General features: G+C 45.3%; 1 protein-coding gene across 4 annotated transcripts in view; it reads left to right on the top strand.

Moving 5' to 3' along the window:
* Positions 1-26,329, top strand: part of Slc39a11 (solute carrier family 39, member 11) — a 333,089-nt gene that overhangs the window by 130,626 nt on the left and 176,134 nt on the right. For 3 of the 4 annotated variants that reach the window (XM_013037855.1, XM_013037854.1, XM_013037856.1), the window contains exon 5: positions 20,946-21,087. In XM_013037855.1, the coding sequence (XP_012893309.1) occupies positions 20,946-21,087 (142 nt within the window). The remainder of the gene's footprint in view (positions 1-20,945; positions 21,088-26,329) is intronic. The other variant, XM_013037857.1, reaches the window with a different exon arrangement.

The following is a 26,329-nucleotide window of genomic DNA, read 5'->3' as shown; positions in this document are numbered from 1 at the left end:
TGTTGACTCCTGGCCTTCCTGAACCAGACAAACCCTGTGCTAGAGCTTTCTACTTCTTTTCACCAATTTAGTTATGGTTAGCAGTTTAATTTATCCCAAACTAGGTGTTCAAATGGACTTTTGTGCAAGAAGAAGGCTTCTGTAATTTTTTTGTCTGTTATAGTCAGTTCAAGTTCCCTAAGAAAGGAAAAAGCAGAGGAAGGCTTACAGGGAGTAGTGCCTGTGGTGGATTGCATGTTGTCCACATTGTGCATGAAGGGCTAAGCTGAGAGACAGCTGTGTGGTAGTCACAGAGGACCTAGGCTGGTCATGGTACCCTCTTCATTCCTACCTGACTTATCTCAGAGCTTGGCATTTATTTTTCAGTTCTGAGCAAAAGATAAGAACAATATCCATTTGAACCCCCAGCTAAGTGAAAAAGCTAAAGGACACTGCCCAGGTCTTGAGTTCAAGTCCCAGTACTGACACTATATATACATCCCAAAAGAAATCTAGTCATAACTTGATGTTGGCCAAGAAGGTAAGGGTCAAGCCAGACAAGTAAATCTAATGACCAGAATGTTTTCCAGGGATAGGGCAGTGTCCTAACTCCACGGCCAGCCCCAGAGAGCTGGCAAGGTCTCTGTTGCTATAGTTTGGGGAAGGAAGTCCCACGGACCCCAGGAAATAATCTGTGTTTGGCAAATAGAAGAGAACAAACTTACAAATGGTAACCTTTTCTTTTTAAACTTCTCTGAGGATGATAATGATGGAAAATAATGATTAATCTGGGTTGTTGGCTCTGAGCCCCTGGATGAAAGCGGTAAGAGAGTATTGATTAGCTGAATGGCACTTTAAAGAGCTGGCCGTGTTTGCCCTCATGCCTCATAAGCAGGCAGCTCTTTTCTGTCTCCATACTTATTGGATTTTTGATGGCAGCGCACACAAATGCTGCTTGCACTGGGTAAACATTAGGCTTATGATTGGCTGGGTGACTGCAGAGCAGATCTGTCAAATGGAGGTGGGGGCGGCGGTCTGTACTTCCATGCTCAAGCCTGGCTGGGATGTTGGGGAAGACCCTGCCTTCCGCTCCTGCCCACAGCTCTCCTGACATGTCAAGTCACCATGGCTGACATCTGTGGCAAAGGGAGACAGCAATGGCACTGATAATCATACAGTCTTTTTCTATTCTACTGTGTAATATGTTTTTATATGCTCACTTAGATTTGAGTGGTTCGCTTTCTGTTACAACTGCACTGATTCTGTGTTCATTTCTTTTCCCCCCATTCCTTCCACTGCTGAGATAGCCCCAGGAGTAGTATTTCACTTGATGATGAGGATGAGGATGGGAATGATGATGGTGATAGTGATGATGGTGATAGGGATGGTAATGGTGGTGATGGTGATGGTAGTGGTGGTGCTCATAACTGCTGGGTTATTACATGAGGGATGACCTACTGAACTCCTGACACCCATTATCTTTATTCTCAGTTTAGACAAGCTCAAGTCCTGGCAGGTGGAAAGCAGAATTTTGACCTGTAGCTAATGTCCTTTGTTCTGCAGTTGAAATCTGGGGGCTGTTTTGTAGATCAAAGCTTGCTTCTTCAATGGCTCGTTTGGAGGTCTGAAGCCCCTATGCACCCTAGGACTTCTCTAACCAAGCCACTAACCAGTGTGGCCAGTTAGGTGTGTTGAGTGTGACATGAGATAGGCCACGTGTGAACCTCAGGCAGATAGCCAGTGTCCTCCCAGGGTCCGCCCCTCAGGCTTCCTCCAGCCAGCATGGGCACAAGTAGCTCACGCCACTCCTCTCACATTTGTTCCTGTTCCCATGGGGGCCAGACTCCCTAGAAGTGCTATTGATCACCAACCCTCATGGTGTCTCACTTGTGTGGTTTTTATGGTTGTTCACCATCTGGATGGGAAAGAAGAGAAAAACACATTCTCATTTGGGAGTGGGGATTGGAAATAAAAGGCCGAGGTTCTTGGTTCAAATTGGAGTGTTGTACCATTTCCTGCAGGAGGCGGGGCTGAGCACTCAGCCCAGAGCTGCTTGCTTGAAGAGTAAAATGATTTTCAGGAGAGATAATGTGCCAGCATGCATGTATGCTCTCGTGTGTGTGTGTGTGTGTGTGTGTGTGTGTGTGTGTGCATGCACGCGCGTGCACACTGCGTGAGGTATAGTGAATACAGATCTGGATCTTTTCTGTTAATACATTGTCCAAGTAACTAGTTATGAGAGTCTCATTTTACCTCATGTTCTCAGAGATGACCATAGCAGCCAGTGCTTACTTTGTTTTGCACTCTGTCTTCTTTCTTCTGTGTCACTCCCTATGCTGAGCAGAGACTGACTGAAAAACCCAGATAGGATCAGTAAGAGATCCAGGGGCTTTGGAAGCCTGGCCATACCAGGAAGGCGCTGCCAATGGCTCCTTGTGTTGTATGCATTGGGCACCTCAGCAGCTGAGGTATGTGGAGGAAGGAACCAGAAGAAGCCCCTGTGCTTGCTTACTAATTCTTTTTTCTTACTTTTTTAAAAAAAAAATGAAAGTTGGCTTTTAAGTTGAAACTAGTGTTTAGAACACAGGCTTCCCCTTTCAGGAGTTTCATGGGACAGGTCTGACCCCTCACCCCTGAACACCAAATAAAAAAAAAAAGAGTTGTGGTGAAGGGCAGAGAAATTTATTACATGGTGGCCTCAGGAAGACAGCACTTCACACCCTCTTCAGTCATCTTTGGGGTACACTTATTAGAAGGGGAACTGTAGGGATAGAGTTTTGTAGTGATTAAACAGTCTTGGTCCAAGTATGGCATGTCTGGTCATTATTTCAGCGCTTGCTTTGAAAGGGGGTTCTGGAGAGGCTGTTAACATCTTTTGAGGGGAGCAAACAAATCTGTCCTGAAGAGGCTCTCTTGTTCCTTAGGGGTAGTTTGTGTTTGTGTCTCTCGTCATAAAGATGTTATTGATCAGTCCTGTCCTTCCCAGGAAACCAGAGTGACGGCAAAGGCCACTACACAGCGAGTGGTTTAGAGCTGAGACATATACAACATGGAGACAGAGATGTCAAGCTTCTCTCCCACTTTTACTTAATTCATGGACTTAAGTGGTCTTCTTCTTCTTTTTTTTTTTTGCGAAAGCAGCTTTTAAGCACTTCTTACATAACTACTGGAAGATTAAAAACTAAGTGGTTTGGGGACTTTTAAATAAAACTATTTAAGCAAAAGAAAGTAAGTGTTCTTAACATCTTGAAAAGCCCTTCTTTCAAGTGCTTAGAGCAGGTGCTGGGGCAATCTTGGCCTCTTTTTTACCAACCTCCCCTCCTGCCCCCCATGGTGTCCTGGTCTCTCAGGGTCAGGGAGAATATTCCAGAGGCTAGTTTTTAAAGATATGTAAGACCAGTGTTTTCTTTAGTGATAGCTTATTCTGGGTTTAATTAGTCACCTCTGTAACCAGGGAGATGAGTCTGACATCTAGATTGTTTTCTGTGTGTTTATACGCCACGTGTCTTGAAAATTTACATACATTTGAATAGAGGATATAGAGATGTGACTGTGTGTGTGTGTGTGTGTGTGTGTGAGAGAGAGAGAGAGAGAGACAGACAGACAGACAGACAGAGACAGAGATAGAGACAGAGACAGTAGGGGGAGGGGAAAACAGTGGGCCTTGTCCTGCCTGAGGTTCATGGGAGCTCTTAGGCAGGAGGAGGAGGTGGCTCTGTCCTCTGCCAATGTCCTGTTTTGTCCCTAGCATCTTCTTTTAGTGGTTAATGGAAATAGTTCCTATTTTCTGTTGTGTGTCCACCATTTTCTGAATTCCCTTGACTTGGCTATCTTTTCCTCAAGGACACTTCCCTCCCATGCCATTCCTAGTAAGTCCAAAGGGGATGCTCACATCCTGCTCGCTGCCACTGAAACCAGGTGAGTCCTGTGTGCACTGGACTCATCCATCCTTATTTTCATCTGGGCCACCACAGAGGGTTCCAATAAAACAAAGTGCTACCCAAGTACCTTTTCATGTTCCCTGAGGATGGCCCAATGGGGAATGCTCCCAGAAGAGCAGTCCTTTGGTAGAACTGGCTTCCTATGTGACACACGAGTCTGTGTCTTTCAGATGAGGGCACCTGAGGTCTCTGGACTCAGACCTCCCACTCAGAGGGACTCTCTTCTCGCCACTCAGTGGTGGGGACAGAACCGCACTGGCTTGGGATGCTAGCCATGAGAAAAAAGGAGAATGTTTTCTTTTCTGCTAACTCCTTGGGGGGTCCAAGGATCTTGTCCTCAGCCTGTGTGTGGACTGTGGTCACAGTGGCAAGGCTGACCATGCCTTGCTTTGTATGGACGCCTCTGACATGTGTGCATTTCTCATACCACAGGAGTAGATGAGTCACTTTCCCCAGATTCTGCGTGCAGAGTTCTGTAGCCTATGGGTGCTGGTGGGTGGAGGGGTTTAGTCACTTAATGACCAAATGTACGTAGAAAATGTGGCTCTGGGGATACCTGCGTGGGTCCTTGCTCAGACTACCACCACCTGCACAACAGGTCTGGTGCCATCCTGGGCTGAGTCAGATGGCATCTGGCTGGGTTGCGGGAACTGAGAGTCACCTCACTCCATGTGACACTGTGACCCGCTTCCCTCCAGACTCCCACCTCGGTCCCTCCACATCCTTGCCCTGGTCTTAGAAATGGGGTGATGGGGTGATGAGATTGGTTGGCAGCCAGTTTTCCATGTACAGCAGACTGTTTTCTGCACTGAGTGAGGGTTCTCTACCTTCCTGGGAGCATTTCCTCCACATTCTGGAACTGATATTTCCTCCTTGCCTGTCCTCTGTGCTCCTGGGGTTTCTTGGACAGCAGCTAATTTTCTGGACATGAATCTGCTTCTACTACCGGCAACTGACATTGCCTTCCAGGCGTCCTGGGGAACTCACCTATCTTTTCCAGGCTAGGATGTAGGCTGCTACTTCGGGCTAGGGGATGGGGATGGGGATGAGTGGAGGTGGGGTGGGGGAGGGGTGGTGTCAGTCACCATGTGGAGGTGGCAGCCATCAGCAGGCATGGAAAGAAACTGAGGGGCAGAGAGAGATGAGATACTCTGACCAGACAGAGGGCTGGACACAGCTCTGGATCCTCTAATAGATCCTGCCCATTCCAGCAGCAGCCGTTTCCCTCTAGCATAGCGTGCACGTTTTTATCTCCTGTAGATTCAAGGACCTGGAGTCCACTGGAAAGGTGATCAGTGGGAATGTGTGGTTGATATTCTGTCCAACATGTGTCAGAGAAAAGCAAGGTGGACCTTTTTTTGTCTCTGTGATGGTTTTGGTGTTGCAAACAAACACCTAAGCACCCATAAATATTTGAATTTTTAGTTCTAGAACACACTATCAATGCCCACTGCCCAGAGGCATGAGATATTGCTTCCGCTGAGCTTCCTACAATGCATTCTTTTTCTCACTTGGGAAAGGAAGTTTGTGGTTGTTCTTACCCATGTTTGCCCAGCCCTCCCAGCTACCTGTGGGCCTGTTATCCTTCCATCTGCTTCCTGGGGTCCATTCTGGTTGGAAGTGCACCTTTCGGGTACCTGCTGTGATGTGTTTGTTATCTAGGTCTCCCAGGTAAAAAGGACGTGTGTGCATGTGCACACACACAAACACATACACAACATACTCAGCAGATACTTTTTTTTTTTTTTTGGTTTGTTTGTCGTGGGGTTTGAACTCTGGGCCTGGGTGCTGTCTCTGTGTTCTTCAGCTCAAGGCCAGCGCTCTACCGCTTGAACCATAGCGCCACTTCCAGTTTTGTAGTGGTTTATTGGAGATAAGAGTCTCATGGACTTTCCTGCCCGGGCTGGCTTTGAACTGGGATCCTCAGATCTCAGCCTCCTGAATAGCTAGAATTACAGGCGGGAGCCACTGGCGCCTGGCTAGCAGATACTTCTTTATAATAGAAAGGTGTGATGTCCCACTCTTGGAGATCAGTGAATTTCAAAGGTTCTGGTACTTCCAGAAAATTCCTGTCTTTCCTCCCAAGTCTGTTTCCTTGGCATCCTTGTATGGCAAGGAGGTAATTATTCTTAGCAGATAGTCCTTCTTTGAGAGGTGTATGCATTTTGTGGGCCTAGGGTAGCCTAGCTTTTGGTGGGAGTGGGTTGTGGTTTGGGTTGCTCCCTCTCCTCCTCTCTTTTCTCCTCCCATCCTCTCTCCTCCTCTCTCCTCTCCCTTTCCTTACCCTCTTCTCTATCCCCTCACCCTCCCCTGTACCCTGTACCATGAGCATGAGTGTGTGTGTGTGTGTGTGTATGTGTGTGTGTGTGTGTGCGTGCGCATGGGGCTTAAACTTAGTGCTTGGATGCTGCCCCTTAGCTTTTTTGCTCAAAATGGGCACTTTCCCAGTTGAGACATAGTTCTACTTCTGGCTTTTTGTTGGTTAATTGGAGATCAGAGTCTCACAGACTTGCCTGCCTATGCTGGCTTCAAATGGATCCTTAGATCTCAGCCTCCTGAGTAGTAGTTAGGGTTACAGGTGTGAGCCACCAGCATCTGGCTTCACCTCTTGTGCACATATGTCCAAGTATCTTATGCTAATACTACTGTATGCAGAATGTTATGCCCATGTCCAATGCATAGCAATTTACTTCAGTTTCACCTTTCTTTCTCTTCCTCCTCCTCTTCTTCTTCTTCAAAAAAACACAAACATGACTATGTAGTTGATTCTGTCAATAATGAACAGCAGTTACCTCTTTTGTGGCATTTGGAAAGGATTATAATTGCTTTGTTTAAGTCCTTACACCCCCCTGGTGGCCATCAGCCATAGCTTTGAGGTAGGGTGGGGATTAGGGGCCAGTATAATCATGGATCTAGACAAAACAAAATGGTCATCCAGGGACTGGGTCTGGCCTTATTAGCTCTCTGTCTGTAGCTTTAAGTTAATTTGTTGCTGCCAAATGAATCAGACTATTAGCACTGCCTTTAGGTGGCTTGGGGGTCTGATCTGTCACTTAGTATCCTTATTGCTGTGAGGCTAAAACTTCACTTTTCTCATACTGAGGCAGCCTTGGGTAACCCCTGGACTCATCATCAAGCTTGCATTGTACAAAGAATACATATATGAAAAGAGAGTAATGTTCCAAGTATGATCAAAGTACATTACATACTTTATGAAGATGTCATAAGGAAACATATCATTTTATATCATTCATATACATTAATAAAAGTAAAAAAACACAAAAAGAAAAGAAAGCATGTGTGTGCCATTGAGGAAGGGGTACCATACCCATCTGTGCTCACCTGCGGATTTTTCTGGGCCCTGGGAGCTCCAGCCTTCTAGAACTCCTTTATCCACAAATGCAAACTAACAATGATGTTTTATAGCTATGTTGGTCTAAAGATGATCTCAGTTGGATTTATTTATGATTATCTATTTCTTCTGATTTGAAAAGGAATTAGGTTATTTTTGTGGATCCCACAATGAGCTACTAGGCTATGTCCAAGAGATCACATGGCTCCGAGGTCCCTAGATCTTGTCCTTACTATGACTGAGCGGAAACTTCAGCCTGGTAGGGGTTCTGGAACATGTGTCATTCAGATGACAGGAGACTGGGTCTGTAATGCTGGCACTCCAATGGAAAGTGTGTGCTACAGAGACCTGGTAGAATGCTTGTAACATAAATCTCTAGACTTGGTCGTCCAGAGGGAATGTAGTGACCCTGGAAATCTCTGTGTGGTTGCCATCATGGTGGATGGTGTTCTGGCTTCGCCTGAGTTGTACCTCAGGTATGCAGGCTAGATTCCCTCTCCTTGGTAGATGGGATTTCACTCCCACAGGATTATGATTAATGTCTCAATCAGTTGATTATCAGATGATTACTCCGGGCTGGAATGACTTCAGACAGATGAGTGACAGAGCCCTCCTTGGGGGTCTGAAAAAGAGAAAAGGGAGATAAGTCTCTGCTGACCTCAAAAACACAGACCACCACTGTGACTTGCCCATGGAGGGCAACATGGAGAGAGCCAGAGGTATCCATGGAATGACAGCAAGAAAACAGGGTCCTTTACCTACAAGAAATTGAATTCTTCCAGAAACCACTGTCTTAGGAAAAAGACCCCAGCACAACTCTGGTATTGATTTTAGCCTACAGCTTTCTGAGCAGAGGGTCCAGACTAACCCTCGCCTAGACTCTTGACCCATGAAAGCAGAAGTATGAGAAATGGGGGCCACTTTAAGTCCCTAGATGTCTGGTGATCTGTTACATGGCAATAGAAATCTATAGGCATGCTGTCTGTCTCGACTTGGTGATTAGCTTTGGCATTTAGGTTTAGAGAAGAGAAAAGAGGAGGAAGATGACAGTCCCCACATACCCACGGCAGGAAGCAGAAAAACATTCCCTCAGAAGCAAGCTGCTTGAATATTGTCTCAGCTGCCAAGTCCTCATCAAACCCAGATAAGCTGAATAATTAAAACTGCTCCTAGCATGGAGATGCTGAGGATACAGCTCCATGAAAAAGAAATCAAATATGCCCTTCAAAGCCACAGCTTTTCCTTTGAAATAGTTCTAATACAACGGCATAGTTTTCTTTGCATTGAAATGCACAGAGATTCCCATTCCCCCTGTCCTTCTGCAATGAATGGTGGATCTGATTCTGCCTTTTCCAGTGGCTTTGGTTGGGGCTACATACCCTGTAGAGGGTTCTGCCTATGAAGCTGTCTGTTTCCACCTGGGAGGTAGTAGTTACCAAGAGGCAGAAAGCTGTTTGTGGTGGTCAGGGTCACATGGATGGGATGCAGTTGGGATGGCTGCTGGCTCAGAGGGTGGGCAGAGGCTGAAGAGTTAAGGGTGACATTGGCTACGAGGTGGTGGGGGGGACAGATGTGTGTGTGGGCCTCCTTACATCCAGGTGCCTACTGTGTTCTGCTCCTGACAACCCATTCTTTGTCTTCTGCCTTGGAGACAGAACATTTTTTTTTCCTTTTTGTTCCAGTCCTATAGCTTGAACATAGGGCCTGGTCACTCTCCTTCAGCTTTTTTTTTTTTTTTTTGCTTAAGGCTGGCTGGTAGAGTACCAGTTGAGCCACAGCTCTACTTCCAGCTTCTTGTTTGTTAATTGGAGATAAGAGTCTTATGGACTTTCCTGCCTGGCCTGGTTTTGAACCTCCGTCCTAAGATCTAAGTCTCCTGAGCAGATAGTATTATGGGCCTGAGCCACTGGCATTCAGTAACCAACCTCATTTTATACCACTGTCTTCAAATACAGCTAGATTCTGAGGATGCCAGGGGTTCTGGAGTACCACGAGATGAATTTTGGTGGGAGGATCATGGCTCAGCTACCTGTCTGTTTGTATACATCCCTAGACAACATTGAAGATCTAGTACAGAGAGAACATGTTAAAGAGTGCTGGGTATGTTATGTAGTCCAGAACATTGTACTGGCAGAGCTGCTTCCTATAGCTTTGGGATAATTCCAAGCATATTTCTTTCCCGGCCATACCCATTTTCTCTGTGTTAACTCACTCTGGATCTGGATTGTCACTGATAGTAATGGACGGGAACAGGTCTTCTACTGTGGGCTGTGACTGTAGGACTGGCCGTTGTCTCTCTCCCTCCCTCTCTGTCTCTTCCTCCTCCTAACCCTTCTCCTTTTGTCCCTCCCCTTTTCTCTGCCTTATCATCTCCCTCCTCCTCCCTCTCTTCTCTCCTTTTCCTTCCCCCTCTGTCTTGGAATCAAGAAAATCATTGCAGAAATGTAGAAGAGGGTGATAAGCCAGACTGAAGCCGTTTTTTCCTGTTCAGTTCTGAGATAAAATCTCCTTTCCAGCCTTGCTAATAGAAGGTCTGGTTTTCTAATTTTATTTTTATTTCTTTAAACTGAGGTAAAGGAAAGGGAAAGGCTGTTGATGAAAGCAGTAAGAAAGATATGCCTAGTTCTAGTGAGAGGAGAATATTCTGCTCAGTATTCTACATTAAGCACAGAATTTGTCTGAATGCTGTTTCCCAAGGCTTCATCTGCTGAACAGGAATAGGTTTTACATATGGCCAAATAATGTAGGATGATGCAAAAGGCAAGTTCTTTACTGTAGGATTTCTCAGGACCATTATCTGTTCAAGTATAGAGTTTACCAAATGTATTTATCCACGAAATTCTCCTTTCCCCCAAGCATCCTCCAAACAGAACTTTTGGAACTTGTGGTGACATGAGTTAGAGATTTTTATTCACACACAGAGCCATGCACGATGCATGATTAATGTTTTACATTGACTCTAGGAGGCACAGAGTGGTTAATTTACATACTGTGGAGCATAGGGAAACAGTTATTAGGTCATCATAGTTTCCTGTACTGTGATAGTTAGTAAGCTGAGAAGCAGGGTGGAATAGGCTTCATTGTTCTGGATTCTAGGACAGTATTTTTTCCCATTTGGCTAGGAATGCATGTGTCCATGTATCCTCAACATGGATTCAAGCTATTATATATATTTATAAGCATAAATATGCAGAAGTATAAAATGAGGTATAAATTTGGTTTCATTATTTTGCTGTTCAGCTGTCATAAAAGCAAAACCTTGTCAGTAACAAATCAAAGCCAAAATTGTTGACATTAAAATGAATAGAGGTTTTGATTGGTGGCAAGGGAAGCTTTGTTAATATTAACTACTGATTACAAGGGGACAGTAGTACTGGCCTCCGTGACTGGCACCCTGGGGTTCTGACAGCTCTATCCCATGAAAGGATCAGGAGGATGGTTGCTGGGTACCAGTGGCCCACGCCTGTAATTCTCGCTACTCAGGAGGCTGAGATCTGAAATTTGTGGTTCAAAGTAAGCCTAGGCAAGAAGGTCTATGAGACTTTTTTTCTCCAGATAACCATGAAAAAGCCAGAAATGGAACTGTGGCTCAAGTGGTGGAGTGCTGGCCTTGGACAAAAAAGCGAAGGTACAGCAGCCAGTTGGCACCAAAAAAGAAAAAGTGAATGAAGGGCATTGGATAGATCAGCTTTCTGGCACATTTCAAGAGCAGTTTGAAGACTTCCATCCTCTATATGGGAGGATATTGGTGGAATGGTGTAATTGTGTGTGGATATGTGTGTCTGTGTCTGTGTGTCTGTCTTGTGTGCTTCTCCCACTGGCCCTCCACAGCAAAGGCACTGTAGCTGGCAACCCACTTGGTCATAAACACACATGCACACAATGACAATGGCATCCTGCCGTGGGATGGCTGATAGGACTTTTCCTTTAGAATATCATAAAACCTATAGACTTCTGAGAATATGTGTGTGTCCCATCAGAGAAGTTAGGTAAAGTGATGATTTATTTTGTGTGACCTTGTATGTGTGGACTGCATGTAATAGATTGCAAAGGATCCACAATCCCCTCCCCCTCCGGTCAGCATCCATACCTGACAACACAACACTGCAGGTCTTCCCCACAAGAAGAGTCATGTGAGGGTTTAACCACCCCTCCGGCCCCAGTGGCCACTGGCTTGCTTTTGTTCCTGCAGTGGTAGTAGAATCGATTGCAAGAATTTGATAAGCATTTGACTACACGCATGAGCTCAGCCTGGTCCTGTTGAGGATGGTCTGTTTCCAACTCAGCAGATGGCTAGTTCTGCCATCAGTCTGCCCACTGCCAAAGATGCATGTGCTGACCCCCAGATGTATTGCCAGCTGGTCAGATGCACAAGTGGTCCAGGCCGTTCAGCATAATGTCCTGTTTGCTCAACTGTACTAATTGGTGATGATTTTAAGCCACCATTTTTGGGATGTAGTGTTACCTGGAACACATATATTTGTATAGGAAGATGTGAGGGGTATGATAAGTAAGAAACCGTTGCCTGACAAGATGGTAGAAGGTGCATTTTAATGATGGCTGAGACTAAATCTAAAGAATTAAATGAACAGCATTGAGTAATCATTGAGGAGATATTATCAAGCAAGTAGCACCCGATACTTAAGTACTTGGCTTCCTCTAGACTTGTATGGTTTTAAAGAAAATTACATTTTGATTTAAAAGAAAGAGCCTCATGGTATGGAGAATGATGCCATGTCTGGTCTCTTTCTCCCCTGCTTGAGGGACACGGAGTTCTGGAATGTTCCTGGCTATCTTTGCAAATCTTCCCAGAGCTGGGTCTTTGTAGAGCTGTGTGGTGCTGTTAAAACCTGTTTTATGTGATTAAATAGGCTTGATTATGAATAGCAATTTGTCATCCAAAATAGGAGAAGGTTTTACCCCTCAAATGGTAATTTAATAGCATGCTTAGGTAGTTTTAAGTATAGCTAGGAGTCCATAATTAATCACCTTGGGGCAGAGCTGCAGGCTGGGATTACAGACAAGATTTGAGGAAGCTGGAAGCTATAGCCTTTGGGGATCTCAGGCTTCTAGGTGGGAAGATCTTACCTTAACAAGGTCAGGTAAGATTATACCTCTGTGTCTGCCTCCTTGGTGAAGAGTCCCAGGCTACTCTGAGACTGATACTGATGGTCGTAGAGCCATCTGGACTGTAGAGGGCAGAAAGCCACACTTCCTCCATCAGCCGAGTGCCTGTGATTCTTTTAAGCTGACTTCCTGTTTGCACCCAGTCCCTTTCCTCTCTCAGGGTGGACCATTCCATGGAGTCCCAGATCTTCACTCTCTGGTGTGCAGTCCTTCTGCTCTTTGCAGAGATTTTGCAGTGTGGTTGATTCCCATGCACTGCTTTTGAACCATGTACAGGGCATTGATGGCAGCACCATGGGATGGAAAACCCCTGCTTGGAGACCTCATGCTTTGGGAAGTTACTCTGCAGTTTGAGATGTTAGGGATGGGCAAGAGGAGGCACATTTGATTCTGGTGTGGCTCAGTGACCGGATAGCCTTCCTGGAGGTGTGCATGTGGAGAATTTCAGCTTCTTCAGCCAGAGTTTGGAAAACACCCAAGTATGGAAAAATTTGAAACTTTAAACCCATCTCACTGACCATGGATATATTATAGTTGCCGTTAGAGTAAAGGACTGAAACTGAGTTAGAGATTGCATTTTGGAAGCCAGCAAGACATAAGAACTTGATTGATTTTGTGTGTGTGTGTGTGTGTGTGTGTGTGTACACTAGCGGTACTAGGGCTCAAACTTGGGGCCTGCGCACTGCACCTGCTATTCCTGCTATTCTTTGGAGATAAACATTACCTATATTCTACTGCCCAGGCTTGCTTTCAAACCTCAATCCACAGATCTTAGCCTTCTGAGTAGCCAGGATTACAGGTGTGAGCCACTGGCTATTTGAATTGTCTTTCCCTTGTCTCAAGGCATCCTGACTATGACCCATGTTCCCTGAACGTATAGGTAAACTGAGGCAAGGAAGATGGTGGTGACCTACCTTATGGCCTGAGGTGGGATGGTGCTCTCCACCTCAGTGTCTACATCATTCTGTGTCCCCATTTGCTTTAAGGCTCACCCTGTGCCAGCCTGGCCCTGGGCAGCAGGTCATGCCAGGCTCCTCTTGGGAGAAGGTTATCTATTATGTAAGTGCCATCCATATTCTGGCTGGCAATCAGGGGTGACATTTAATTTTTTTCCATTATGTGAAATAATTTAAGATTATGTTACAAGTGTCATTATCATGGCAACTTCTCAGTCATAAAAACAGTATCAATTATTCAACATTACCTGGTGTGTCTGGGTTAAGTGGGGAGCGGGAAGGAGGCCTATTCAGGACTCCAAGCAGGCAGCCTGTAGACCCTTCATCATTAACATCTGAGTCCCTGGGACTGAGATGCCTCTCTAGGTACCTGGTCCCTTCTCCTCTGGCTGTGACACCCTAACCTTGCTTTAGCTGATTGAGCCTGGCAGGGGGTACCAGTTAATTCCCTGACCTTTCTCTTAGTTCTTCCTTGGGAGTTCTGCCTGATGACAAAGCTTACTTAAAGAGTCTATACTCCAGGGGACCTGGACAGCTCAAAATCCTCACAGCCTGGTTCCATGACACAGAAAACAGAGATCACAACCCCCAAGACTATGCTGGCCAGGTGTGTGGGGCTTGGAAAGAGGATGGCCTCTATCACACTTGGTTTCATAGCTGTGAGATACTCCAGTGGTCAATAATCAGAAAGCAGTGGCTTGTGAAGGTTGTGAAGGTCACTGTTGGAACTTAGAGCAGCAGGGTCAGGCTACCTGCTGTGAGTCTTAGGGGCAACAGGGCCGGCAGGGCTGTGGCACCCACTGACATTTATCTAGTGGGGTCTTGCATGGGGTTCTTTAGTTTCCTGCTTTAGAGATGCCACCTGGAGACACCTGTGTCTTTTGGTGATCTCTAGCTAATTCAAGGAATTAGCTTGTTCCTCCGGTGTGTGTGTGGTGGGGGGTGGGGTGGGGCGACCTCTGGAGACATTAGCTACACCCTGGAAGGGCAGAGCACAATGAAAGGCATTGGATTTTATTTCTTGAAGATGAGTTTGCTGTTTTCTGAGGCAGAGCTGTGTTCCTGTGCCTATGCCCTTCACCACAGCTTTGCTTTCCTTTTCTATTTTCTCCTCCTTTCCCATTTCCCCCACTTCTTCTATTTTCTTGCTAGAAAGATGTTTTCTTCTCCACTCTTGTTCCTTTGTATAGTCTTACCAGAGCAGGAGGTAATTGCCTGGTTTGTTCAGAGCCAAGGATAGCCCCAGCCCTGGATGTGAATAGTAGTAATAATAGTAATCATAATAACTGCATTGCAAGCAGACAGGGATCTCTAGGTCTGTGGCTCCAGAAGGGTGCCACTCCTGCCTCCAGGGGTCCAATCTCAGTTTTCTGTTCTGGGCTCAAAAAAATATGTGGGGATGATAGAGAGGGAGGAGGTGGAGATGGAAGGGAAGGGGTAGAAGAAGAAAGAGAGACTTCATGTTGCTTGTTGTCCTTGAATGTGGCCCATTGCCGTTTGCGAGCTGCAAATGGATACAGCAAACCTGAACTGCTCCTTTGACCCTCCTGCAGCCCTGCTGTGGTGGGGACAGGGAGGAGGTGACTCACCCCTCAGAGAAAGTCTGGAAAAGCTGCTATCAGTTACCCCATCTAGTGGGGTTACCTGACTTGGGTGAGGTAGTGTGGCTACAGAGCATTAGAGATGAGAATAAATTATCCTCAGAAGAATACTAAGTCAGGACTAGGGGGAAGCAAAGAAGGGTCTTGGTTTCTCTTGCACAGCCCAATGCTTTGTTCCTTGAAGGCAACTGGGTAAACTTGAATGCCTCCCCTGCCCACCTGCAGTCTAGGTGTCCAGTGATGAGATGCTTATGGAGGAGCAGTGGTGTCTGCTTCAGCAGTTCAAAACCACCATGTCCTAGCAGATGCCTCTTGACGTTCTCTCCCACCTCCAGGGGCATTTGAACAAAGCAGGACTGTCATCTCTCATTGGTTTGCTCCTGAAAATTGAGAGGGGCATATTGCTCTATGTCCTTCATTGGTATTTGGAAGTAGAAAGTGAGGAATGCTGGGAGTCTAGAAGGGAGTGTAAAAGGAGCTCCCCCCCAGGCCCAAAGTAGAGGTGTGGCCAGGTGTGGGGGCATAGGAGATACTATCCTGGCATTCTTATGAAATGCTTCTTGTCCCCTGTTGCACTCTCCTCCCCCTCCTTTAAAATGGACACATATTAATTGTGCATATTAATGAAGTTCATGTGACATTTCTTTTTTGGTTTTTATTGTAAAAATATTACAGTTACATGAGTAATGTAATGAGTACATTTCCTGTCGAGCATTGTTACCTCCTCCTTTGTTTTACCCCTACCATCCCTTTCCTCCCCCCCCAACTCCTTTCCCTCCCCCCAAGTTGTAAAGTTCATTTTCAACATAGTGTCTTGTACATTTCATTGTTACAATGGGTCAACCTGTATCTTTATTTCAGCATTTTGTTATTTCTCTTCCCCTCCTCAAATTAGAACAATGTATATACAAGATGCAGGGCACCTACATCAAATACAGTGAAAACAGGGGTTATACTGTAGGGGAAGAACATACAAGAGAAACAAAAATATCACATAGCACATTATAAATATGTTAAAAACAATAGCAAGAAAAAAAGCACTTGTGTCCCTACCTTGGGGTTCATTTTGCTTAACATCATCTTATATGATCATATGTACATAGCTTTTGACCTTTTCTGCTTGTCCTAGACATGTACTAGTTATTGAAAATAAGAGGAAATATGGGACCTATGTTTCTTTGGGCCTGGCTTACTTAATATAATTTTTTCCAAGCCTTTCCATTTCCTAACAAATGGGGTGATATCATTCTTTCTGATGGAGGCATAGAATTCCTATATATATATATATATATATATATATATATATATAATATCACATTTTCTTGATCCATTCATTTACCGGGGGGCATCTGGGTTGGTTCCACTTAGCTATGGTAAATAATGCTGCGATAAACATAGTCGTGCTGGTAGCTTTAGTATGGTCTTGTTTGTGATCATTTGGGTAAATGCCCAAAAGTGGGATTGCTGGGTCATAGGGGAGCTCTCATGTGACATTTCTTTCTTTTCCTTTTCCTTTTTGTCAGTTGTCTGGGCGCTGTCCCTGAGCTTTTCAGCTCAAGTCTAGTGCTCTACTACTTGAACTGCAGCATCACTTATGGTTTTCTGGTGGTTATTGGAGATCACAGTCTCACAGACTTTCCTACCTGGGCTGGTTTCGAACTGCGATCTTCAGGTCTCAGCCTCTTGAGTAACTAGGATTACCAGGCATGAGCCACCAGTGCCTGGCTCAGTGTGATATTTCTATACATGTATGCATCATGCAGCCATCAAGTCCACCTTCCTTCCCCACCCCCCACTTACCCTTTTCAATCCCTAGTAATCAATCACTGTTCTTTCATGTCCATGTTAGTGTCTATAAATGGGAGAGAACAGCCAATACTTGTCTTTCTGCTTATTCATTTATAGCCCTTCATGTAAAGTCCTCCTGCTGCATCCATTTTGCAGATTTCTTTATTCTTCCCTTTCTTCTCTTCCATTTCCTCCTTCTCCCTACCCCTCTTTATGAGGCTTGAGCTCAAGGCTTCTCAATCTCTCTTGGTTTATTGTTCAAGGTTGGCACTCCACCACTTGACCATACCTCAACTTCTGGCTTTTTGCTAGTTAATTGGAGAAAAAAGTTTCACAGAATTTCCTGCCTGGGCTGGCTTTGAATCACAGTCTATATCTCAGCTTCCTGAGTAGGCATGAATCCTGCTGCCACTGCCCATCATGGACCACCCTCCCCTCAACCCAGTGCCCTGCTGATTTCTTTCTTCTTGATGGCTGAGTAAAGTTCTATTTGTGTATATGCACCACATTTTCTTTATCCTATCTTTAGCCAGTGAGCACAGAGGCTGATTCAACGTCTAAGTTTTTGTGAATGGTGCTGAAATAAACACGGGGCCCACCCTTCTGAAAGCTAAATGACTGATGGAGTACATGGTAGTAGTGGTGGGGTACAGATGGGAGCAGATACAGGTGAGATATACTAGGTCCTGGCCTGGCTTTTAAAAAGAAAGCTTCTGGACTAGGAAGGTGGCTTAGTGGTAGAGTGCTTGCCTTGCATGCATGAGGCCCTGGGTTCCATTCCTCAGCACCATATAAGCAGAAAAAGCTGGAAGTGGTGCTGTGGCTCAAGTGGTAGAGCACTAGCCTTGAGCTGAAGAGCTGAGGGACAGTGCTCAGGCCCAAAGTTCAGGCCTCATGTCTGCCCTCCCCCCCAAAAAAGGGAAGCTTCTAAGTGATGTTAGGATAGAATTTTCTTAGTGCCCTGCCCCCTAGAACATGGATAGAAAGCAACACAACCACCAAAGTGTAGATTGATAGATTGGTAGAAGAATCTGGAGGGGAAATTGATGTTAGTGTTTGCTTCTTGGATATTTCAGGTTTTTGCTCAAAGTCTACCTTCTCAGGAAGACTTCCCTACTCATTGTAGCCCAAGGAGCCCACCTCTGCCACGTTTATAAGTGTGTGAGCTCCCATGATGTGAAGATGTTGCTGGCACAAAGCCCCTGTATGGGGATGGCTGTGTACCATGGCTAAGACCCAGTTTCTTCCTGAACATTATCAATCCTGAGCCTCTTGTGTGTTGACCGTGTCAATTGTCTTATTATAATCCATCAAAAGAGACAGAAAGATTCATGAAGGTAGAAGACTTGGCTCTTTTTATTGCTAGGAGCTAGAACAACTCTGAGAAACAGCTGATGCTTAATTAAAAATTTACTGAATACCTGAGGGCACGCAGCCTTCCTAGAAGAAATGGTAAAATTCTTTTCTTTATAGGAAGGGGCTCTGAGTTCCCAGCATTATTCTGTAATAATACAGAGGAGCTTTTGGGTCCTTTTTTTTTTTAAACCCTTAGTATTCTAAGGCAGAGTTTCTTGGCCTTGGCAATGATGATATTTATTTGGGATGTTCTCTGGTATGGGGCTTGATCTCCATTGAGCAGACTCTCTGGCTTCCATCTACCTCAATCATGCCCACTTACATTGTGACATCCAGAGATGCCATTGCCACATGTCCTAGGGCAGGATGTGGGCGAAATCATCCAGCTGAAAAATCCCAGGTCAGTAGGAGCTACACCTCAGTGAGTGGCTCCTATCCAGTGACCAGTCTCTTCATGGAGTGTTATGCTGCAGCGTGCCTCCCATCATGAAGCAGCCCTCCCCTAGTTTGGCATCAATCACATCCTAAAAGAAAGGAAGACAAAGGAAGGAAAGTCAGCGGACAAACTTGCATGGTGAGATGTGGCTTTTAATGCCAGAACAATTCCTCAGATGTCAGCAGGAAGGAGGCATAGTGTTAGACATAATTAAAGTACATAAATGAAGGGCTGAGAGGCTGTGGCCTGTGGCACATCACACAGACACAGCCACCAGAGTTGGCTAGAGAGGGCTTCTGCAGAGATAGGGACTGACCTGCTCACAGCCTGTCCTGTTGTTCATGGATAGCTCCAGCCTTGACCATGGTATAGCATGCTGCTGCTTCTGTGCCTACAGAGGATCCCAGGACTCTGCATTCTGCAGAGGACCCGAGGACTTTTGGGCTAGCCAAATGTGGCTGGAGGCTTCTAGGTTAAAGCAGCTGTGGCATCCTTATTAAACTTAGTTACAGAGGATGTAGCAAGAAAAGGATCCAGATGTGTTAGCCAGATGAAAAGACACTAGGAAGAACTTATATATTCATTTTTAATGCTTCGTTGGAAAGAAGTGATGGAATAAGATATCTGAATTTCTAGGTTCTCTTTCTTATCCTTGATTATCATGGCCATGAGAAAACAAGGAGCGGTGTGTGTGTGTGTGTGTGTGTGTGTGTGTGTGTGTGTGTGTGTGTGTGTGTGTGTGTGTGTGTGTGTGTGTGTGTGTGATACAGCCTGCCATCTGGTATCTTTTCTGAAATTCTTTCATGGAAGAACTTACCCAAGGAAAGAGTTTTGGTGTTTTTTTTTTAAACAAACGGTACATTTCCATGATTACATCATAAGTGTTCACCTCTTCCATATTAATGTCACGTATTTTAGTGGAAACTTCAACTTCTTTGGAACTATTTTTGCTCCAAATGTTTTCTGTTCCCTCACAGTTCCTATGTTGACATCCTAATCTCTTCAGTGGCTTCAGGAGGTACAACCTGTGGGCGATGATTGGGTCATGAAGATGGAGTCCTCTTTAAGGGGAATAAATAATAATTATTAATAATTAATAAAAGACACCTGAGAGGGACTTGGTGCCACCTCCTGTGTAAAGTCACAGCTTCAAGGTGCTGTCTGTGACTTAGAAGTCGAGCCATCACCAGACATGGGATCTGCTATGATTTGCTCTTAGTCCACCTAGCTTCCAGACAGTAGCAAATTCCTGTTATTGGAAAATTACCTGCCTTATAGTACTTTGTCAGAGGATCTTGGACAGACCATGGTGCCTCGTACATATCTGCTGCTGTTTTTTCCCCAGGGCGCTCTCTACTTGCCCTTAGCTCTGAGGTCTTTGCATGAATGTACAGGTGCGTGTGGACTGGCTCAAGCCCTCGTCTATCTCCTTCCTATTGAGATGTGGTGTGTTTGTAGTTGTTACTTCTGCTGAAATCTTCCTGATAGAAGATTATGTCCTATCAGGGCTTTGTTGTAGCTGGAACAGAACTTTGTGAGAGCTGAGATTTGCTCTTGTTTGTCGACAACCATGCAGTTGGTGGTCAGTACATGTATGTTGAATAAACTAGTTTGCCTGGTTGATGTGAAATAGTAGAACTGAGTAAAGATGACGCAGACTTGGCTGCTTAATTAAAGGATACTTGATATACTTCCATATTTGTGTTCCTATATTGGAACTTTTACCTTTTTTGTCCTTTGGAAAGATTATGACTTCCTAATCACATTGATCTTGTATCTTATGCTGAAGTTATTATGTGAGGAAGACAGCCTTGTGGACTGCTGCTTCTTCCTGCTTCCCTCTCTTCCTTCCTGCTGCCTCCCTCTCTCCCTTCTTCTCTCTTTTCTTCTCTCCCTTTTTCCTACCTTACTTTCTGCCTTCCATCCTCCTCTTCCTCCTTTTTCACATGGTCTTATTATGTAACCTGGGCTGGCCTTGAACTCAAGATTCTCCTGCCTCTGCCTCCAGAGTAGTGGGGGGATTACAGGTGAGCTCTGTGAGCACAACATGTTTCTTTGGGTAGGTTGGAAGCTAAGTCCATTCAGTTCTCAGTAATGTGTGTGTGTGTGGGGGGGAGGGCTGTTTTAAGAATGTAGGCTCTCACTATGGCCAGTATGTTCTTCTCTTTCCTAGGATCCACAGGGACTCCTCAGTCTTGGTTTTAGAATCCTCAAAACCCTCCACGCCCAATTGTTTAGTGTCTTCTCAACAATCCAGCCTGGCCTGAAAACCAGGGAAGCCTAGAGCCCAGCATGGTCCTGTTGCTCTTGGCAGACATGGGTTGTTTACCTTGGTATCTGGGGGCTGGAAAGGTATGGGGGTGGAAGGGAATGACAGTGCTCTAGTAATGCTGCTGCTTCTTGTTTCAGGGTGTAGGAGAAGATCCTCAGACAGCGCTGGCACTGAACATGGACCCCGTGTTGGTGAAAAAATCGGACCCTGAGGGCCCTGCGGTGCTCCTTCCAGAGAGTGCACTTTCCATCCGGATAGGTAGCACTGGACTTTTTTCAGGCAAGCTCTCTGCTTCAGACACCTGCTGAACCAGGCAGTACAGCTTGGGGCTGGCTTGAGGATGGGGGAAATGCCAGCTGCTCTCTGTGCTTCTCCAGGCTGCTCACCCCTTCTGTGCATTCTGGTCCCATGCGCCATTTCTCATTGGTTCTCACAGCTATCCACTTAGCATACCCACAGTCATGAATGTCAGCTTTTGCTCCTTTTTCCATGTTGGAGAATGCAGGCTTTGATTGGGATGGGACTGATGGGGTTGGAAAGTTTGGGCTTTGGTCCCTGCATCTCCTTTTCTCTGGTGAATCCCAAGTGCTCTTTCTCATTTATGTGAAGATCATGTTCTCCATTCACCTGGTAACCAGGGAGTTTCTGGTTTTATTTGCAGCCAAGAAAACTATAGATACTGGTGGCAAAGTTGAAGTGAAGGGTAATAATTCTTAAATCTTGGAAGCACAGGCTGGTCTAGGCTGTTGACATTTGAGAATCTGTTGATGTTGTGGAATGTGTTGTCTTCCATCCTCAGGTCAGACTCTTCTTCTAGGAGAAGAAAGTTGTTTCTTCCCAGGAAACCCCTAGGAGTTGTTTACTGAGAACATTTGGCCCATTTAAGGTCCAGTTAGCATGAGGAGAGCCCCTGGACTTCTTTTTTTCCTCTGAATTCATTTAGGAAGTGCATGCAGATGCTGTGATCCGCTCACCCCTAGCCGTCCCACTTCTGTAAACCACAGAGGGCCCATGTGTGGACATTTGAGAATGGCACCCCTGTTTGCATGGCATGCACTCTTGAGTGATGAGGAAAATCATCTCGGTGACAGGTTGTATTCATGGGAGTGACACAATGGGACAAAGTCCTTTCTCATTCCCATTGTTGGCTGGTTCACTTGATATTTTTGCCATCTGTAGGCTAAGAAGACATCTATCCCTCAGGGAAAGTCAGTATAAGAAAGAGTTAAAGCCAAGCTACACCCAGCCCAATCTGAATGGTCAGGTCTATGCATTATTCACAGAGACCTTGATTGTCTTTTCCACTCTACTTAGTAATCTCAGTATTTTCCATGACTTCCCCTGTAGGGTAATATCAGGACCCAAACTTTGTCTAAACAGGAGCTCAAGCCACTGGGGATTGGAACATCACTGCTGCCCTCACCTCTGGCCACGCATTACATCAATACTCAAACCCACCGAGGCTTTGCCTCCTATCTTCTCCCTGGGGAGGGTAGTCAAAGATGGTTTCTTGTGATGAGGCTGGATGTCATGTTCCCATAAAACGTACCATTTTCTGTGTCAAGTCCCATACACACAACCATGTGAGCTTTTCCACAGATTCTGCATAGCAGTGTCCTGGCCCCCATCTGCCCCTCTGAAGACTGCAGTCCTGATTCCGAGTGTCCTGTAGGATGTCAGTACTGGCCAGACTTTATTCTGTTCTGTTGCTTGTCATAAGATAAACAACATGTCCAACATGTAGATCACAGCTACTTATGTGCCTTTGACCTAAGAAAGGTCCTGTTCTATGGGGGAAGGCTGTCCTTGCAGCCTTAGGAAGGGACATATAGGGCTGTGAGAAGGGAAGGGTATACCCTCCTATACAGTCAGATCAGTGATCGATCCTTGTCATCAGTGGGATGCCAGTGTCATAGTCAGATTGCCCTCATGTCTCCATTGTTTAGCTTTAAAGCACAGGGAGAGTCTAGCAGTCAAAAATCCTTTCCCTGGACTTCTTCCAGTAGATTCATGGGAAAGACAGGACAAGAGGTGACTGTGTTGAAAACCTTGAGGATTGATGGGTTATCCTGGGCAAGCCAGGGTTAAGTGGTGGTGGGGCCTTATGGTGGGAGATGCTGTCACCTCCCCTGCTCTGAACACCAGGCATAACCTGTTGCCAGGTTACCAGGCAACCCTCCTAGCTGTTGCTAACTATTCAGATAGAGAGGCAAATGCAGCTCTTGGGGAGCGTGAAGATGGTTTGCCCAGATCAAGAGCACTCAGCCATCTCTTCTCACCTGGACACACCTGTGGGTGTCAGGCATCTGGGGACTCTCAGAACTGATAATGGTTATTTGATGAGGGACCTCATGCACATAGCATCTGAATGTGTACTATTTGTACCATCTGGATTTGCCCTTAAGCTCCCTGTAACCGGAGCAAGGAGCTTGGTTTAATGGGTATTTAGTGAGAAACATCAGCCTTTAAAAAATAATATTTGGAGCTGTTGTGATCATGTCCTGAAATTGGTTCAGCAAGAGGAAAAGCTAGAAAAGCAATGTTGTGGGAGAGACTTTCTTCAGCTGCCTTGAGTGGTGGCACAGCAGAGCTAGGGAAAACATTTATGAGACACTTTCCTATTTATGTCTGTGCCAGCGTTTTACAATAGCAGCTATTCTCAAGAGTGGGGATATTTGGGGATTTAGCTAGCCCCAATTTCTTTTAAAACTATCAGTCTTTCTCTTGCTTGTTCATTCCTGGTTTCTTGCCTGTCCTCCCTGTCTCTTCTTTTTTCCATCTGTTCTATCCATCCATTTTTCCATTTATTTATCTCAACTATCTTTTAAATAAAAATCTAATAATGAGGATTAAAAATAGCAAGTAATTTTGTTCCCAACCTCAAATCACATATGGTTTAGCTCACCTATCTCAGACACAAATACTGCTTCTGGCTTGTGTGTTCTTCAGGAATAGTTTGTCTCTACACTCATAACAGACTCTGTACCCTGAAGCTTTGGCTTCGCCATACATTTTGGTGTAGTGTGGGACATTCTTAAATTCATCATATTCCTGTAATATTGACCATGACATTGCAGAATTGATAGTCATTTAAACTCAGTCCAGTCTTTGCAACCATGAAGGATTATAGAAAGAACATTTTTATTTATTGTTTACATTTAAGGTATTTATTTATTTATTGTTGGTCGTGGTGCTTGAACTCTGGGCCTGGGCGCTGTCCCTCAGCTCTTTAGCTCAAGGCTAGCGTTCTGCCACTTGAGCCACAGAACCACTTCCAGTTTTCTGGTGATTAATTGGAGATAAGAGTCTCACAGGCATACCTGCCTGGGCTGGCTTTAAACCGCAGTCCTCAGATGTCAGCCTCCTAAGTAGCTAGGATCACAGGCGTGAGCCACTGGCATCCAGCTTATTTTTGTTATCTTTAAGTAGTTGTACAAAGGGGTTTCATCTTAGCATTATCAGTTTATGAGCACAGTGCATCTTGATCATTGTCACCCCTTCCATTGTTCTCCATTTCTCCCAATCCCACCCATCCAAGAAGGAATATTTGTAATCCATTTGTTTCTGTGGATATTTGCACTTTGAGACATTAGGCCAAGGGTTAGTAAGAAATTAAGTCAAGAGTTTGTCACCTGGAAAGGTCCATTCATGGGCATTAAAGGGTCCATTAAAGGGTTCATGAGCCTCTGAAAATCTTAAGCAGAACATATAAGCATGTGTGGGCACGTGTGTTTTGCCCAGGGCTGGCCTTGGGCTGTGGTCCTATTTCTAATAGCTGCTATACAGATTAAAAGGGCTATAGCTTTCACCTCATTTCATTCTTGATTCCAGTGTGTTCTCAGTCTCTTGGGTTTCTCTGCCTCAGTTTCCCCATTCAACTCAGTTGGACCTTTACCTCCTAACTAGCACCCACTATAAGAGAGTTGCTTTTGCCCTCTCCTCTCTGGATTGGGGCCTGTCACCTTAGCCTTCTTTATTAAAGGATGGAATGATGCTGATTGAGTATTAATGTGCCAAGCAAAAAATTGTTTTCAGAGGAACAGAGAGGGAAAAAGCTCAATAGTAATTAATAATAAAAATAACCAGGAGCTCTTAATAAGAAAATAACACTGACATGGCCTCTTAAACAGGGCTCTGTACAGGGACCAGAGACTCTGAGCATGTCCTGACTCATGGACCATTACCAGGCTGGATGTGCTTTATAGATTCTCTTTTGGCTTCTGAAGAATCTTATATTTGGCCCAAGTAATGCTTAGCACTCAAGTGGCACTTTTCCCACTTCCTTGCCCTTTTCTTTTTTCTTTCAAAAAAGTAGTCTTGACTTTCTGGGCTAGGCTGCCATTTCAGAGTTCATTTTCACGTGGCCTGGTCTGGAGGCAACTTGACATTGATCTGAGTCAGGTTGGGCTGCTGTGAGAAAACCCCACTGGCAGAGAGGCCCAAGCAGAAGACCTTTGTTCTGGCTGCCCTGGGTAATGAAGTCTGGGGCAGGGTGGGTTGCTTTAGTCTGAGACCTCTCTCCTTGGCCTGCAGTGGCCAGCTTCTCCCTGCATTCTCAAGGTGAGTCTATATAGGCACACACGTCCTGTGGGATCAAGGCACACCCCATAACCTTGTTTTAATAGAATTACACTGTAAAGATCCTGTGTCCAAATACAGTTTTATCCTGAGAGACTGGGTGTTAGGACTTCACCTGTGAATCTGGATAGTGGGGGAGCGGTCACCTTTCACCCTGTTACCTGTCAAAGTGCCAGACTTGTTCTCTATTTTGTACTGGTGTCTTCTAAGAGGAGACCCAGGTGGCAAGAGAACCTGGTTCCCTTTGTTTCTCTTTTTCTTTGGCTAACATGACCTGGATGGGCTGGGAGTGCTGGGGAATCAGCATGCAAAAGAGTAGAATGATACTGTTACTCAAATGCGGAGAAAGTCCAATAATTTGTGTGTATGTATGCCAGTTCTGGGCCTTAAATTCAGGGCCTGGGCAGGAGTGTTGGTGCTCAAGGCTAACTGTATACTTGGATAGCTCCACTTTCAGCTTTTTGGTGATTAATTGGAGATGCGTTTCACCGACTTTTACTGCAGAGACTGGTTTTGAACCATGATCCTCAGATCTCACCCTCTGAGTAGCTAGGATTGCAGGCATGAGCCACTAGACCCTGGCAAGTCCAATGATTTTAAGCTTGATGTTGGCAGGAGTGCAGCCCTGGCTAACAAAATTAAAGGTTTGTCCATTGCGGACCACCTCACTACTTGAAATGATGGATGAGGAACTCTGAGGGAGTCCAAGCAGTGCATTGAAGAATGTCCTGTGTTGACGTCTTAGGGCTGCCATAATGAAGTACTACAAACTGGGCAGCTGCCAACAGCCTTCGGGAAGCTCTGGTCCCTCACAGTTCTGGAGTATAGGGGTGTGAAAGCAAGGTATTAGTGGGATCATGCTTTCTCTCAAGGCCCTGTGGAGGGTATTCTTTGCCACTTCTAACCTACTTTTTTTGGATACTACTATTTGATCTCAGAGCCC

Source organism: Dipodomys ordii, unplaced genomic scaffold, assembly GCF_000151885.1.
Source record: "Dipodomys ordii isolate 6190 unplaced genomic scaffold, Dord_2.0 Scaffold7, whole genome shotgun sequence".
Taxonomy (NCBI): Eukaryota; Metazoa; Chordata; class Mammalia; order Rodentia; family Heteromyidae; genus Dipodomys; species Dipodomys ordii.
Note: the sequence above shows the minus strand (reverse complement) of the source record. Positions and strands in the feature narration are given on the sequence as shown.